General features: G+C 39.8%; 2 protein-coding genes across 2 annotated transcripts in view; both read right to left on the bottom strand.

The window, feature by feature from the left end:
• LOC137989794 (N-lysine methyltransferase KMT5A-A-like) overlaps positions 1-2,641 on the bottom strand; it is a 2,736-nt gene extending 95 nt beyond the window's left edge. Inside the window, exons 1-4 of the mRNA XM_068835445.1 lie at positions 2,411-2,641; positions 1,110-1,316; positions 798-997; positions 1-143 (exon numbers count right to left, since the gene is read on the bottom strand). The exon at positions 1-143 is cut by the window's left edge and continues 95 nt beyond it. Of these exons, the coding sequence (XP_068691546.1) occupies positions 1-143; positions 798-997; positions 1,110-1,316; positions 2,411-2,641 (781 nt within the window). The remainder of the gene's footprint in view (positions 144-797; positions 998-1,109; positions 1,317-2,410) is intronic.
• Positions 2,642-13,981: 11,340 nt separating this feature from the next.
• The window catches only part of LOC137989803 (uncharacterized), an 88,629-nt gene continuing 85,110 nt past the window's right edge, over positions 13,982-17,500 (bottom strand). The window contains exons 10-11 of the mRNA XM_068835452.1: positions 16,929-17,500; positions 13,982-15,987 (exon numbers count right to left, since the gene is read on the bottom strand). The exon at positions 16,929-17,500 is cut by the window's right edge and continues 997 nt beyond it. Of these exons, the coding sequence (XP_068691553.1) occupies positions 14,372-15,987; positions 16,929-17,500 (2,188 nt within the window). The 3' untranslated portion in view covers positions 13,982-14,371. The remainder of the gene's footprint in view (positions 15,988-16,928) is intronic.

Raw genomic sequence — 17,500 nt, 5'->3', positions numbered from 1 at the left:
CGTGGAGAGCAACAAAGAAAAGACGTGGCTTGTCACTGTTTTTGTCAATGACAAAAGGCTTGACGTTTGCATTGTTCCGTGAGTGATTTAGCGTGGCACCCCACGTTAACTGACGAGTTGTTTCGCCTTCATATGGATCGATCCTAGGAGGAGACAGAAAGTAACTTTAGCACTCAATCAATGGATAAAATATAGCGTGGACAAGCACTGATAACTTTGACTGGTTTGCACTTAGAAGACTTGAACTTTTAGGTCTAAAAAATGAATGGCCTAGCCAATGAAATGCATACCTCTTATAACGGAAATGGAATGCCGAAAAACAACGATCCTCAACTTACAGTAAGGACCTCTAGCTGGGTGTGTTTGATAGTTTCACTATTTTTTAGTTTATCGGGTGCACGGGAAAAGAAACTAGTTGAAGTAAAGCCACCACTTTTAAATTTAACGTGCCGCACAGTAGAGTACAGCCCTCAAAATTGGCCAATTACAATTTTTGACATATTTCTTTTTTTCCATGAATCTGCTTTCGTAATCATGTCAGGACGATAGATCGTCAAATACAAAGATCTTTTCCTCAAAACTCATGATCTATGGATTTCACGCTGTCGTTTCCCAGAGGCATCACCTGATAAATGTAACGAGATGTAGATGAAAGGTGCAAATTTAGGCTGTTTTTAATTGCAGGTATTTTATTCTATGAGATAACTACGATAGAAGTACAGCGATATTTTCTTACCCATCATAAGGTGCTACTCGACGAAAAAATATATGTTTTATCATTTACTTTAAACACTTACGCAACATGGTGTCCCGCACTTTCGATCACCATTAACGCGCAGGGCCTTCCCTCGGCTTCATATAATTTTTCCCTTCTGTCGGCTTCTTGGAGGGAGATCACTTCTCCCTCATACTCGCATATGATTTCCCCCTTTTTGATGTCTCGCGAGGCGAAGGCGCACATTCCTGCTCCTCGGGGATCACTGGGGACATTATGCAACTACAGACCAAACAAGTAACACTGAAATGTTATACCACTAACTTTATAATTATTATATCAAGGGAGATCAGTTTAACTATTCAGAATTGAAAATAAATTTGCTGACACATACCTCAATCGGTGGTTCTGGCTTGGGATTAAGGGAGCTGTATGTTGCAAGGCGTTCGCGCATTACCTGCCCCCCAAATTCTATAGCTGGCTCTCTTCGCGGCCGTTGGAGCCGTATTCCGGAATAACCGCGGATTTTTGCTGCTTGGACGGCGGGCTTCACGTCCCACAATCTATTTCTTGCCAGCTGCTCTAATTGATTTTTGAATTGCTGAAAATAAAGAAACAGTATGAATCAAATGAGTGTGAGTACAAATCCATTTTGTAACACGAGTCGCACTTTTCATTGGAAGTAAATGACGCAATAAATCTGACTATTTTTTTATGGGTTAACCATAGACAAACATTCATTATCAACCCACGTCCCTGAGGCAAGTTTTAGATTTCAAGAGCGTTACAAAATATGCTAGGCTGGCCTTACCAGCTGAATAGACAGAAGCGCATTATACAAACACTTTAGTACGAGCACAGTGAACGCGCCTTACATCCTCAGGGGTACCTAATGAGTGTTTCTGCAAAGTGTGATATATAGGGAGGAACGTGTTAATTTTTCATCTCAATGTGAACTGAAATTATTTGTGATTTACAGCATGAGCTTTGGAAAACACAAGCTGATCCCAATTGGCTGCGCACCGGTGGCTCAGTTGGTTGAGCACCGGGCTGTCACGCGGGAGGTCGTGAGTTCAACTCCGGCTGGACCAACACTCAGGGTCCTTAAGTAACTGAGGAGAAAGTGCTGCCTTTGTAATTACATCTGCAAATGGTTAGACTCTCTAGTCTTCTCGGATAAGGACGATAAGCCGGAGGTCCCGTCTCACAACCCTTCAATGTTCATAATCCTGTGGGACGTAAACGAACCTGTACACGTGTCGCAAAGAGTAGGGCATGTAGTTCCCAGTGTTGTGGTCTGTCTTCTGTGATGATCATGGTTGGGAGGGTAAATGCTCGGAGATATTAGCTACACCAAGCTACTCTAAAAATCCGAGGGTAAATAAAGATGTATGCTGAATCCAGGTTTTACAGAACTATTTGGCGTCATTTTAGGCTACTGTGGTGTCAATATGAACCTGCTAATACTCATTAGTTCCTGCCTGTTATTAGATATTTCAATGGACTGTATTACGCTTTTTTAAATCCCCAATAAAGCCAGCTAATGGCCTCTTTCGGTGACGTGAATGCTTGGCTTTTAGTGGCTCGTAAACGTTATGAGCTAAATGAGTACAGTGAAAGTCTCAAAAGAGCCTCCATTAATATCAAAGGGACAAGGAACAAAATAAATAAATTGTGTTCTTCTTAAGGACTTGCCTTATCAAAAGCCTTTCTCTTCATGAGGTATTTTGTCTGACCATGCAGACTGTCGCCTTCAGTCCATATGGCCACGGCAGCACAATACGCCTCGAAAACTTCACTGGTTGAGACAAAGCTGTCCCTCGCTCCTTTGTGGACACCAAGGCTTACAAACCTTGCTAAAAAAGGGCATTTTGCGCCTCGTCTCTGTTTTAGCATCACTTGCCTAACGTTAGCAAAGCTCGACATCTTATCACGCGGCTGAATGCCCTGAGTAAACTCAAAATGTCTACTGCCTCTAAAGAGCATGGGAATTTTCCACTAATTAATGTAACAAAATTTTCCCACGGTAGAAAAAGGAACATATCACAAAAACAGGCAATTTTTAATTACCGTTTGAAACGTTTTCGTGAGTATTTTTGGAAGAATTCAGTGGTAGTTTTCAGGGAAAAGACTTTAATGCAGGGAAAGTCGTTACCTAAAAACATCAAACAGATCACACTACGGGTGGATTCTTCAGATCAAATTTTTGCATGAGATTCACTGTTTGAGCGTTTTTTTAAAGGGAAAGGATTCCAAAAAGATATTTTTCACGAGCGTTTTTTGGTACAAAAATGGTGCACAACAGTTATCGTACGTGAAATTCTCACTGAACCGTCTTATTCTTGCCATTTTACGGAAAAAGTTACGCGAAAAGCTACTTTACAGAAATTGAAAGCACCTTTCCTACAGCTAAAATACCGTTGACAGTCGTGGACTTGTAATTTAGGCGGCACGGTTTTTTTTAATCACCTGTTTTGATCGATCGCAAAACTATTTCTTTTCTTGTATTGTATTTCTAACTAAATGGACCCGTAGTACTCCTTATAGTAGGATATATGCAGATGATACAGTGATGACTGGTGTCTTCTTGTTAGTGCTGAAATCTTTCTGAGAGATTACACACGTTCGCGCGTGCGTTGTCATGGAAAATAAACCCTTTTAGGATCCTCCGCTTTTTGATGAAGAATCCATACCTTTCAAGATCACAAATCCTTTTTCAGATTCTCCTCTTATACAAATGAGCAAATCAAAATTGTCAATGACACTTGTCAAGTATAAATTATCACAAACTGAGGGTTTATGGAATAGAATTGTTTCCTGTTTGTGAATGCCACTGCATTTTTCCTATCCCGGCAAACAATTCTCACGTTTTGAAATCCCGCCATGTGGAATATCCTGTTCGTTCTATGCCACTTCTCCACAACGGCAACGACCACTAAAGTGCGTCCCAACTGCCAGAGTAACCACTCGACAACGGCCAGTTAATCAAGGACAGTGTAAAAGAAATCCACTTTTTTATTGTAAAAGGTCATGTTGACTAGAGGAACGAAGTCAGAAATAAGCTACTCCAAGTTATGGTTGCGGAAGACGAAGCTGATGCAAGATGATGAGCTTGTTTTTACCGCGATTTATTTTGTTAACATTTTTCCGAACACTAATTTTTGGTTTCTTTTATTGATATGTATTTTCATTTTGTTACATCTTTCTATGCTACAATAAGCATCATCTTAAAATAAAAATACCTTTCCCGCCAGAACAGTCCTCACAACGGCCGCTTTCCCCTGTCCTCAACAGGGCCCGCGCAGCATGGTTTGGATTCGGGAACTGAAAGGCGAATTCATACCAGGGTCCGGGAACATGCTCCCCCGGAAACCTTTGATTTCTATTCTTCCGAAATTGCAATAATTGCAAGTTTTAGAGCTAAAAGAGCGATTCTTTCACAGCATAGAAACTGACAAACATTTACATGTATTACATGACCCGATGTTTACACTCACTATTGTAGATGGAAATTCCCTCCACTGTGCCCTCCACTGTAGATAATACTGGCCGATATTAACTATTAATCAAGTGAGGAATCCAACAATTTTACGTCAACCACTTCATCTCAGGGAAGTAAACAATGTATCAATCAGAATGGAAATAAACAAAACAGTATACCCCTGACGAAAGAAACTAAGGTGGTGGCTACTGTATAACACATTCTTTAAAGGTTCGGAAATTTGTCTTGTGTTTGTTACAATCGCTAGCACTGTCAATACGACAAAGTCTGTACGTTTTTTTACTAAATCACTTTTGCGTCATTGTTGAGCGCAGCCAAGTTTAGATTATTATTATTATTATTATTATTATTATTATTATTATTATTATTATTATTATTATTATTATTATTATTATTATTATTATTGTATTTTCTTATCACTCTTTTCGCCTGCTAGTTAAATGCGTGTCTAATTAGCTAGTGATAATTTCATATGACTTTTTTTTCCTTTACGAACTTGTGAAATTCCTCCTTTCTTCTTCTTTTTTTTTTTTCATTATCATTTTCATTTTTTTACGTCGCAAACGTTGGGGGCTCTCCTGCGCGGTCCCTGCCCAAGATGGCCGTTATGGAGAGGTTCGGCTATATATATTTTTTTATCGAGAATGTCAAGTCCGTGATCCGGTCTTTTGAAGCGATTTTCTTTCCTGGATGCATGCTTACTCGCGAATCTAGTGGAACTTTCCAGAGAAGTTAAAGCAACAATTATTTAATGCTTCATTACTTTCCTTGCATCCAGCATTAACACTCTAGAAACAGCCTCTGTCGTGACACTAATGTACTGGAAGCTTCTTTTTGGCGAAACTTACGTTGTGTGACATCCCTTACGATGATTCCAGAATGCGGTTGATCTGACGTCTTAGACACCTTACACGATAAATGCTTTCTGTAACAACAGTATAGATCATTCCAGCGTTTTCCGACTAAAATACCAAAACTTTGTAACATGGATGAAACAACATTATAAATACGCAGTACAAGTGAGCTGCATGTATACTCCAGTATATGCAACATTTCGCGTACACTAGACGCATATTGCTTTTTTTGACAAAAATCTCTTTACTCACTTTGTAACAGAAATGCAACAAACAGCGGCGTCGTGACACCCAGAGAGATATGTTCCCAAAGACTCTTACCTTGCAGTTGGATTTTGACAAAACGCTCAAGACTCCTAAAGTCTCTTCGCAGGACTCCTACTTTTGTACGAAGCTGAAAACACACCATCTGGGTATGTACTGTGCAAGCGACGACCACATTTATTGTTTCTTATATGACGAGACTGTTGGCACCACGGGACCAAATGAAGTCATATCTCTGTTGGACCATTTACTTGTTGAACTTGAGAATAAGCTCGGAAAACATGATCACCTAATTATTTGGTGTGATAATGCACCTGGCCAGTTCAAGGAATGTTTCTTATTCTTTTACCTCGACTTTATAGTACGACGTGGGCAGTTGCTGAGGGCAAACTTGAAATTTCTGTTAGAAGGTCACACTTACTCTGTCTGTGATAGACGCTTTGGAACTATACAAAATGTTTTCCAAAGGCACGAAATTATTGACATTCCAAGGAAATGGGCAACTGTCTTAGAACACGAGGGGCTATCGAACGTGACAGTTAAGTGGGTTACGTTGGATATGATAAAAGACTATAAATCTTTCCTCCGATTGCGTTACGTCAGTCGAAATGAGGACTTGGAGAAGGAAAGATTTGAAGTTAAAAACATCGCCTGGCTTAATTTCGGTTACGGTGAAACAGTTGACGAGAACGGAGACCTTCAATTGGTACATCATCCAGACAATGTCTTTGTAAGATTTGAAATGGATTCGAGACAGTTTCCAAGGAAGATTTCCTTCCTAAAGAAAAAACAATGCATGGAGCTTAGGCCAGAGCTTCTCACTACTGTGAGACGAGAAAGAAGGGCAATCCGCGAGGATGTTAAACGATCTTGTGTTAAACTAGCCCAGAAGTACTTATCCCAACCTGCTATTCGATTTTATGAATCCTTGCCAAGTTCGACAAGTGAAGAAAATGAAGGCGGTGAACTACAGTAAAGGCATATTAATAGGTTTTTTTTTTTGGTCGTTATCACTTTGAATGTAGGTTTCTTTAGGTCTATGTATACTGTGTGAATAAAGTTAAACTATTATGAAACATTAACTTTATCGTTACTTTCTTTGTGTTCTCGGGGATTTGAACGCACCGTTTTCGATAACTTTACAGCCCATGTTTAACGGGTCAACTAACTGCTCGGGAAACTAACGGCGGGTCTATTTTGCAGGTCGCAGGTCGCGGGTTGCAGGTCATTGTTTCACCAGTACAGAAAGTATCCTAAACATTCTTAAAAGCTAACCTTAGGCCTAATTAGGCCTAAAGTTTTTAGGCCCAACGTGAGCTTTTATGAATGTTTAGGATACTATCTGTATTGGTGAAGCAATAACCTGCAACCTGCGACCTGCAAATTAGACCCGCCGGGAAACTAACAACCGAGAGAAACCGAGAATTTAGACCTAAAAAAACATAACATTTTGTTTCGATTTCAGTCGGTATCAAGATATCTCATCTAAAGGATGTTGTAAATAAACATCGAAGACAATTTTCTAAAATGCTAGACATATTAAATACCGTACCGGTAGACGGACAATCAGCAAAAACGGTTAATCACAGTTCATTTAATGTAAATGATTTTTTGAAGGTTCCGTCGTACTTTCGCACGGTGATCGTTCTTAAAGATCAAATCTACTCGGCTAAACGAGTTTCTAGGATTTGGAAGATTTCAAAATCTTGATACGAGATCTGGCCTTGCAACTGAAGATTCCCCAGATTTAGTTGTTTCCCTTTAATGCAATCTTAAAAATCCACAAGGTGTACAAAAAGTTGAAATTTAATTAGGTAATGATCATCAATGGTCGATTGAAACATGTCTTGCAAACTTTGAATTTTTTTTAGGAATTAACTAATAGTATTTATAGGGATTTGTAGCATGGTCCGCCCGGCCCGTGTGGGTTCTCGGCATGACGGCATGATCGCGACTCCAATTTCTTGAATTGGAAACGTTACCCTCACAATCCTCCTTTTGTACAGTGGAACCTCGCTCTATGGACACCCGCTTAATTAATCTGTTTTCCGAGCTGACAAACTCTTAAACATCGTGAACCGCTTGCTAATTACCCTGTTGAAATAATGACAGATTTTTATTTGTTAATTCGATGTTATCACACACACAAAAAAAACAGTTTCAAATTGGCGTGACATGCTTTCTTCGGGTGTTTGACTATTCTACATTCAATTTTATCTATTTTCTTTTCTTTAATTACTACTAGTGCGGTTTCGTCTGATCACACAGACCCTTGGGATTGTAACAAGAATAGCGAAAGGGATTAGTTTTATTCTAAATGCTTACCGTACAAATCATCTTGAAATCGAACGGGGTTTGAACAAAAAAATTCACCCACAAAGGAACACGCATGGTATAACAGAACTTTGCTTTGAAATATATCCAATGTTTAATTTTGGGCCGGGCTCACAATTTGACCGATTAAACACATGTCCGTGACGTTTTTTTCTGAGAGCTCGCGTGTGTATTACTGAGTTCCACTGTATTCATTTGAAAACAGCCGTCCCGAGCCTGACGATAGGTTTCTACGATCGATGCTATTTGAATCATACATCAGGAAAACAGAAGTCATATTTCAAACCAGTTGTTTAATTTTTATCACACTGTCCATCTTCGTTACTTTACAATATCAATGCTGATCTGTTCCACTGACGGTTCTCAGAGTTCAAAAGAAAAAGCCATTGAAACTATTCAGTTTTTCTTCGAGAGGATAACCATGTCATATTTCATACAAGCGAATCTTCTTTCACTTTCAAGGCAGTGAGCGTTGTGTTCGTTTTGTAATCGCTCTAATTCATTGACATTAGTGAAGTTACCATTTTTAACCTCTAAACGTATAATGTGCAATTTGTTCTGAATTTCATCACAGTACTGACAAGTATCTATCCTGGCCTTTCTAAAGCTGAGTAAGTCTCCTAAGTCCTCGTTAAATATGTTTCTAAAGGTGGAAAAACTAATTACAGGTCCCTTATTTTTTAGCTTTGAACGGTTTGTTTTTAGATTTGGGTTTACTTTAACAAATTCTCTCCACATCTTGCGCATAGACGTTCGACAGTCAAAGTATCGTTTTCGAGTTCTTGATCTTCTGTAGTGAGATTCAGTCGCCCTTTTGGAACAAATGAAGTCAGTTACAGCCCTCCTCGCTTCTGGCAAAAGTCTCATTGCGTTATTTCCGTGTCTTCCTCTCATGTCTTGTTGGATAGAGACACCATCCACCTCTAATTTCTTTAGAAGAACTTGGAGTTTTCGACGGGAAAATCCGTAACATATTTGAAAAGCCCCTCTGCAAACTGTTCCTAGCGTTGGTACCTTGTAAGTAATCGTTCTGCGCCCAGTAGGACAAACTCTGACTTCCATTAGTCCTAAAAGAACATAATTTTGTTCGTTGTAACTTTTTTGATAAAAAGCTGCTCTCAAATCCTGTATCATTCGTCGACATTCATGAGCTGGGAGACGCATCAAGTAACCCTTATCACACGAACATAACAAAGACATTGCCTCTGTGTCTTTATAGGGTCTGTTTTTTCTGGCATTGATCTTTTTCCGTTTGCGAGCATAAATCTTCTTCAGTTTAAGATCCCTTTTCTTCCGTCCTCTTTCCACTGAACTTGCGAGAGGAACTCCGTCTCGGAAATATCTCCAAGGGGTCTCTGCATTGAAGCGATAAACTAGCTTATTTAAGTCGCAAACTCGCTGATCGCATGAACTAGAAATCGACGTCTGTGGTGTGTCTGACAAAGTAGAAGCCCCGGCCATTTCCCCTATTTGACTTGCAAGAAAACGATTTATGAACGTGAGCAATGAGTTCTACATTTATAGAGCGACCAGAACAAAATCCTGTTACTGCTAGAAAATACCACAAATCACAAGAAGATAACACGCATGTGTCACGCCCCTCAGCTTTTGCGTAACTTGTTCAAGGACTGGCCTTCTTATCAGATTAAATTGTCACATACGGTGGAACCTCTACTCAAGGAGCCTCTGCACCACGGATATCTCTCTATTAAGTACAGTTTCCTATCTCCCGACAGAATCCTCACACATTTCCTTTCACAAGAAAGCCTCTATAATACAGACTCTCTCTAACCAAGAGCACATTTATACAAACTTGACCTCTTTATTACTGACAGTTCAGTGATCAGGTGATGACAATTTGTGTATGAAAGTCAGTTTCCTGTTTGGGGAGTTTAAAAACAGCAACGCTTTAATTACTTATCTTCAACTGGAGAATTCAACACAAAATAAAATACCGTAACATGTAACGAAAGAAAAGAAAGGAAAGTTGTTTGCGAAGCAAAGCCTCAAAAAAGAACATGGAATATTAAAATACAGCTGTAAATGAGTAGCCGATCCAATACTCTCGTAATACTCTTGTTGGCTTGCAAAATATCGAGACGTTTTCAGAATTGTACATTTTTTTGTGTAGTCTTTTTTGAAATACAGTATTGCGTAAAAATTGTCTATCGTTTTAAGACAGTGATTAGTATACGATCTGTTTCATTTTTTGGTGATGTCAGCCTGAAACTACTGAAACTGTTCTTAAATTGATCTTGTTTTTAAGAGACACTGATAGAAACATTATTAGGAAATTGCATGGCACAGAATTCTCAAATTAGAAAGGTTGTACAGTTAGCATTAGACGCTGCGTGACGGGCGTGACGCCAAAGAAATAAAAATGTCAACACGTGACAATTGCGACGAGCGGGAAATTTTTCATTGCTGTCGTTCGTTCGCGAAGAACACGTTTCACGGTTTGTGAGAAAATTAGCACTGGGCGAGGTAAATAAACTCCGGTTTTGGTAAAAACTTTTCATACACAGAATTTATCTTTGCTTGAATGTTTAGGTTTGGAGCGAAATGGCGGATTACAGCTAAGCGTTTACCACCAGGAAAGCTTGATCACACGTTTCTGACATTTTTGTGTGATGGTGAAAGCAGGTAAGCTTACGTCCATATGTCTAGCTACAGATAAATTGATAAACTGTTGTTCTCAAAGTGGCTACCCGTTTATGGTGTACGGGTTTGAAGTGTCTTTCGTTGTCCAGACGCAAGTTTCATGATTTGAGGCCATCAGCTGTTGAAAGATTAATGCGGAACTATTAATTATACTCTTGAGGGCTACTACAATGACTATCTAAAAGTGTGAAGCCATAGTTTTTGCTTCACATTTTGCTTATTTTTCTAGGTTGTATTGCATTGCACTGTAAACTATTGTAGGTTTTGAGGTTAAAATTGTTATTTTCAAATTTTTGACTGGTCAGAAACAAGAGATGGCCGAGCCAAAATTTGTTTGACCGGTCAAGATGACCGGCAACTTTCCGGAAAGTATTTTGAGCCCTGACCAAGAAAAGGACTTTACGAACCTGCTGTGCAACTCGCGACAACCAAAGCACACTGTTATTCAGTTGTATAAATTTTAAACTGAATGCAGCTTAATGTAAGAATTAAGTTTCTGCACAAAGGAAGAGAAAATATCACTTGTCGGGTCAAAAATTTAACCTCTTATGACACGCATGTCAACAGTTGACACCCTCAGTAAGCTTTGTTATAGATTACTGATCTTTTTGAATGACTATTTCAACTCAGTCAGCTACTGTCCTTCTAACGATATTTAACAATTATCCTACGGGGTTGAGTAATTATTATACAGGGAGAATCTAAACAAACCCAAACTAAATAAGGAAAGTAACGAATTGTTGATGTTTTACTAGGACGAAAATAGCGAAAATATTGGGGTATCCGGAAATCTAAGACCTACGACCTAAGACCCGGAAAAGACCCTTTTCATATTAGATCTCACGGCAATCCCTGGGCCGTTTAAAAAGGTGCAAAAATATAATAACGAAATGCGAAGGGAATCAGGCATAAATCACGCGCAAAGCAGTAAATAAGCCATAGAAAAAAACGGCACTAATAAACCCTCTATTCCTGAAAGAAATATTTTGTATATCAAAAAAATTAAGTTCGATTTTGAGACGACAATAAGGCTTTATAATGACAGCGTTGGGAGAAAATCTAGCGGCGCTTAATAATTCTTCACGCCACAACCGCAAATGTCACGCTAGGCGAGTCAAGGAAGCATGACAATCCCCCATTTCATCAGAAAGGAAAAAAAAATCGTTGTTCTAAAATGCCTCGCCTCTAACTGAACGAATTGTTCATTTGTTCTTCGGAAATTATTGGCAGTCAGGTGTTACGTCCTGTTGAAAATCAACGACGGGTTTTTCTCCAATCGACCTCTGTCCCGAGCCCATGTAAACAAATACAAAGGTCAACCGGGTCACCAGCCCGTGTTCAAGCCATTGTGGCCTCTCAAAATTGAGGGGGCTTGCCGTCAAGGCCTGCTTTGCCAAACAGTCCAGGGACAGTTCTAACTGTGAGTGGTGTGTCAAAAGCACAGGGCTGGGGGGGTTGCTGCTTTGAGACTTTAACTGCAGTTAGAGTTTGTGGCCTTGTTAAGTCAGACTTTACACTGTAGCATGTCTTCATTGGCAATTTTTCCTGGACTAGTCTAGGCCTCAATGATAGTTTGCTTTTGATCACCAATTAGAGTGAACCCACACTGTGGTGTGGGTAGGTGATTGTCGGTTGTCTGACCAAAGCACAGGGGTGGGGAGGGTGGCTTTTCTTTAAGTCTGTGACAGTAGCAGAATTGGCTTGTTTTCACAATTTCTGCAGGCACCTTTTGACAAATCCAGTTAGATATATATAGATATATATATATATATAACTAACTGCAGACAGTACTGTTTCGGCCTTCTGGGCCTCATCAGTGCAATGCTGATGTCTAGGATGGAGGTTAAGCTATAAAGCCACCCCAGATGTCCCACACATGTGGTACATCCATATATATATATATATAAGAAGATATAACGAAGAGACAAAATTCTCTGTTACTCCGAGTTTCGTGCTCACGCACTCATCAGACAGTAAATACGGTCTGATGAGTGCGTGAGCACGAAACTCGGAGTAACAGAGAATTTTGTCTCTTCGTTATATCTTCGTATTCAAAGTTCTACACTTAAAAAGTGTATTGAGCACTGTTTAACGCATTAGCCACTTTATTACACGTATATGTATATGTATATATATATATATATATATATATATATATTTTTTTTTTTTTTTTTTTTTATTCGCCGCATAACCTTGGGCCACCACCTCCATCACCTTTCCCAAACTCTCCATCCATATCAGACAGCCAATACATCACACAGCCGTGGACCAGGTGTCCAAATCCTTCCTATCTTGGGATGCATAGCACATTGCTCCCTATGTACTACCGAGGCAACCTAACCCTTTCTATCCCATTTTATGACCTTACTGTCCGGGTTTCACTGTCCCCATCTCACATGGTAATTTAAAAACACTTAATGACTGGTCCCGAGAGAAACAGTTCATTTTGTTTCTCGAGAATTTCAATAAGGAGCTCAAGCACGCGCGTTTTTGAGACGCGGACGGCGACCAAAAGTGAGTTGTTTTCCGTTTTTTTTTTTTTACACAACCACATTTACATTGCTCAGTATCTTTTGTTAAGTAGAGATGATTAGTCTAAAAATTTGCGAGACACCACTGCCCTGGCACGCGAAATGTCCTCTTCCGGTTGCCGTCCGCGTCTCAAAGACGCGCGCACTTAAGCTCCCGACTGTTTTACCCAGGCGCAGCCGAGGAAAACATTGAGATTCGAGGGAAACAAAATGGAATGTTTCCCGAGGGAACAGTCATTAAGTGATTTGTTATATAGCGCAAAAAGAAAAACATGCAACGGCAACGGCAACGGCGGTCGTCGGTCAACATTCGCGGGTCACAGGGTTCTGTTGCCCGCTCAGAGACTTTTGGCAGGAAACAGTTTTATTTTTAGATGTCATGTGACCTCGAATTGACCAACGAGAGCACGCGCTGCTGGGGGAAAAAACTCAGCTATACAACAATATTTAATAATAACTCCAGAAGAGGGAAAATATTGCTCAAGGGTCATATAATTTTTTTTTGACGTACGTATCTTTCTTTTGTCAGCCCATGGCTTCCGGAGATATACCCAAGTCCAAAAAAAAAAAAAGAAAAAAAGGAAAACAAAGAGGACAACAAATCTTTGAATTCATAGCGTCAAAGTACCGAAAGTGAAATGGTAAACAAGCGCACGAAAACGTCCGGCCTGCGGCCTAAAACGAAAACCCTGAACGGTAAGAATATAAGTAGACTTTAGCAGGCATACTGACTTTGGAAAAAAATTGTACAAATCACTATGTTTAATTTTTTTAGCATTCCATAATCAGGAGAGTCAATCTTCACCATCGAGTCTCAGTTTCGTCAACAAAGATGTAGGGGATTCTATGTTTGGAACGTGTAATAATAGTAGCTCATCCAAGAAAATTGCTTTGTTTTAAGAAGATGACAAAGGAACTATAAACATAGTATCTTCCCTTTCAGTTTAGATCCCTGTTTTATGATGTCACAGCCCAACTCAAAACTAAACTGACTGATTTTGTTTACTCCTATACTTGTTCATTTATCAGAAATGGATGCTACAGATTATTAGATTCTTGTAAATAGCGATATTATTGAGATTATTGGACATCGTCGTTGGCAATAAGAACTTATCCCGGTTTCTGTAATCTTCCTTCAACACTATGTTTATTTTATTTTTATAATACCACATGGTAAGGAATTCCGATACAAGATTTAGATTATCCAAGGCCTCCTCATCCGTTCTAGTAACGGAACACAGAGTCAAGGACACACATAATTTCTTCAGATCGGACAGTTTTATCTAGTGTTTTAACGATAAAATCTCAAACACAGCTCTCTAGGGGATAAATTGAAAGCACGTAGTGCGGAATTTCAAATCCTGAGACTTGGAAACGATTTCAAAATCAAATAATGCCCTCATATGCTGTCGGGTTACATTATTAAAGGACCTAAGGTACTTTATTTCTATAATAGACTGCCGTTGTCCGGGATAATTTTCAGTTAAGTTAATGCCTTTAAAAAAGCCAGTCAGAAATGCGTATCGAATGTCTCTACCGGGTTTGCGACATGGTCCAGTTTCTTTCTTGTGTCAAATGCCACATTGTCAGCATCTTCTTCTTCAAGACCACCGCTTTCGCTTTCTTCAAAGCCAAAGTTGACTGATCGAGGTTCAACTGACTCTTTCGGCTTCTCATGAATACAGGCAAGGGCAAAGCTTACTGCTCCACTCTCCTTGAACTCCTCGAATTTCTCTTTCTGGTTTGCGAGATGGTCCAGTTTCTTTCTTGTGTCAAATGCCACTTCGTCAGCATCTTCTTTTTCAAAATCACCGCTTTCGCTTTCTTCAAAGCCAAAGTTGACTGATCGAGGTTCAACTGACTCTTTCGGCTTCTCATGAATACAGGCAAGGGCAAGGCTTACTGCTCCATTCTCTTTGAACTTCTCGAATGTCTCTATCGGGTTTGCGAGATGGTCCAGTTTCTTTCTTGTGTTAAATGCCACATTGTCAGCATCTTCTTCTTCAAGACCACCGCTTTCGTTTTGTTCAAAGCCAACGTTGACTGATCGAGGTTCAACTGACTCTTTCGGCTTCTCATGAATACAGGCAAGGTCAAAGCTTACTGCCCCACTCTCCTTGAACTTCTCGAATGTCTCTTTCTGGTTTGCGAGATGGTCCAGTTTCTTTCTTGTGTCAAATGCCACATTGTCAGCATCTTCTTCTTCAAGACCACCGCTTTCGCTTTCTTCAAAGCCAAAGTTGACTGATCGAGGTTCAGCTGACTCCTTCGGCTTCTCATGAATACAGGCAAGGGCAAAGCTTACTGCTCCACTCTCCTTGAACTCCTCGGCGACGAATGTCTCTTTCTGGTTTGCGAGATGGTCCAGTTTCTTTCTTGTGTCAAATGCCACTTTGTCAGCATCTTCTTCTTCAAGACCACCGCTTTCGTTTTCTTCAAAGCCAACGTTGACTGATCGAGGTTCAACTGACTCTTTCGGCTTCTCATGAATACAGGCAAGGTTAAAGCTTACTGCCCCACTCTCCTTGAACTTCTCGAATGTCTCTTTCTGGTTTGCGAGATGGTCCAGTTTCTTTCTTGTGTCAAATGCCACATTGTCAGCATCTTCTTCTTCAAGACCACCGCTTTCGCTTTCTTCAAAGCCAAAGTTGACTGATCGAGGTTCAACTGACTCTTTCGGCTTCTCATGAATACAGGCAAGGGCAAAGCTTACTGCTCCACTCTCCTTGAACTCCTCGAATGTCTCTTTCTGGTTTGCGAGACGGTCCAGTTTCTTTCTTGTGTCAAATGCCACTTTGTCAGCACCTTCTTCTTCAAGATCACCGCTTTCGCTTTCTTCAAAGCCAAAGTTGACTGATCGAGGTTCAACTGACTCTTTCGGCTTCTCATGAATACAGGCAAGGTCAAAGCTTACTGCTCCACTCTCCTTGAACGCACCAGATACCGATGGCGCATTAAACTTACCAGTTTGCAGTTGTTGTTTCAGCAAATCTTTTCCTGTCATTCCCCGTATTTCGCTCTGGAGGTCATTAAGAGGCAAAAGCAACGCCAGGAAACACGAAAGAGACCATTGTGGATTTTTGCGCCACTCCTTGATAAAGAGGTAAATATACCAGACGTACTGGACTGAAAAAGAGAAAGTAAAGAAATATGTTTGTTTGTTATCTCTAGTGAACGAAAAGCCAAACAGAGGAGCTTGGTACTCTGAAAAATGCGCGACTTTCTTTTTTTCTCCCAGTAGATTTTAATGCCCAGATGTTTGTTTGCGTGACTGTGGTCCATTCATAGTGAAAGATCTTGAGGTGTTCTCGAAATGTAATGGAAATTTTCAGAAGAACTTAGCTTGTTTGTAATAAACACATCTCGCATGATAGGTCAAAAAAGAACGCTCAAAATAGTTCAACTTTGCCTCCTAGCTTCTTTGTTTGAGTTGGCTAAAAAGTTGAAACTTCATTTTGACAGTGAAACTCAGTTTGGCTTTATTATACCATGAGATACCAATGACGCCAAATCTGAAAATGGGACCCTTTTTGTTTCCTCTGGGTTTTCTTTAATAATAACCAACCTCTTGACTGAAAGATATCACTAGATTGACAGTTTTTTTTTTTTGATCCGGCAAACTGAATTATGGTGTTCACATCATAGATCAAAGTAAAAAGTGCTAATTAATACCCACGCTGTCTGAAATCTAAGTATGGGACCCTTCAGATGCATAGCCAAAGGAGTGTTGTGGGGGAACTATAAAAATAAATTTGTTTTTGAAGAAAATTTGAAAAAATAGTGACCACAAAGTACAAACCGATTCTGTGTCTTCATCGTAGCGGTGCAGTTTACGGAGTTTTTAACAACTTTAACAATTACCGTCAATAAGGGAAAGCGTGAAGTTGTCAACTAATTATTTTTAAAAGGACGTGGTATCTTTCGTATAAAGTAAGATGCTTGATATTTCATATAAAGTAAAATGCTTGATATTTCTGAGCTCACAATCACACAATGCTAACCAATCGAAAGCCAACTTCCCAACTCTCTAAATTTGTTTTAATTACAATTGAGAACAAAATGCTTACCCACAAGAATTCCAATCACTAGAAAATTTGCTCCAAATACCAATGCGTGGAACATGATATGGTCCATGTCCACCGAGGAATGTACTCTCTCTGCTGGTATTCTACTCACAGCACCTATTGCAAGGTTGACGAAAGTTACAGCAAGGGAACAAACCATCAATTTGTTCTCAGAGGGCTCTGCTATCGGCTGCTTGTACGCAAAGAACATAGCATAGAGACCTGACATAACATAAGCCAACCCAATATAGGCTCTGCTCTCACTTCCTATCAGGATAATGCCTGAAGTTAAGGTCACCTTTCGAGCTGTTTCAACAAGTTCCCAATACCACGAGCGATTGTTGTAATTTGCGAATAAAAACCGTAAGCCTGTGACAATTTCGGGATTTGAATGCTGGGAATATGTAGCTTCATCATCGCTTCCGTCGCCATATTTCTTCACTGACCTTTGGTGTCTCCAAAGAACCGCCAGGGCAGCTATAGGTAGAAACATGATATACAAAATACTGCAGTACGCAACAATCACTGATCGTCGGAATTCTTGGCTGGAACATTTGATATTAAAGTCAACTTTT

This window comes from Montipora foliosa, unplaced genomic scaffold (assembly GCF_036669935.1).
Source record: "Montipora foliosa isolate CH-2021 unplaced genomic scaffold, ASM3666993v2 scaffold_474, whole genome shotgun sequence".
In the NCBI taxonomy this organism is placed as follows: domain Eukaryota; kingdom Metazoa; phylum Cnidaria; class Anthozoa; order Scleractinia; family Acroporidae; genus Montipora; species Montipora foliosa.
The sequence above is the reverse complement of the archived record's forward strand: the minus strand, read 5'-3'. Positions and strand labels throughout refer to the sequence as shown.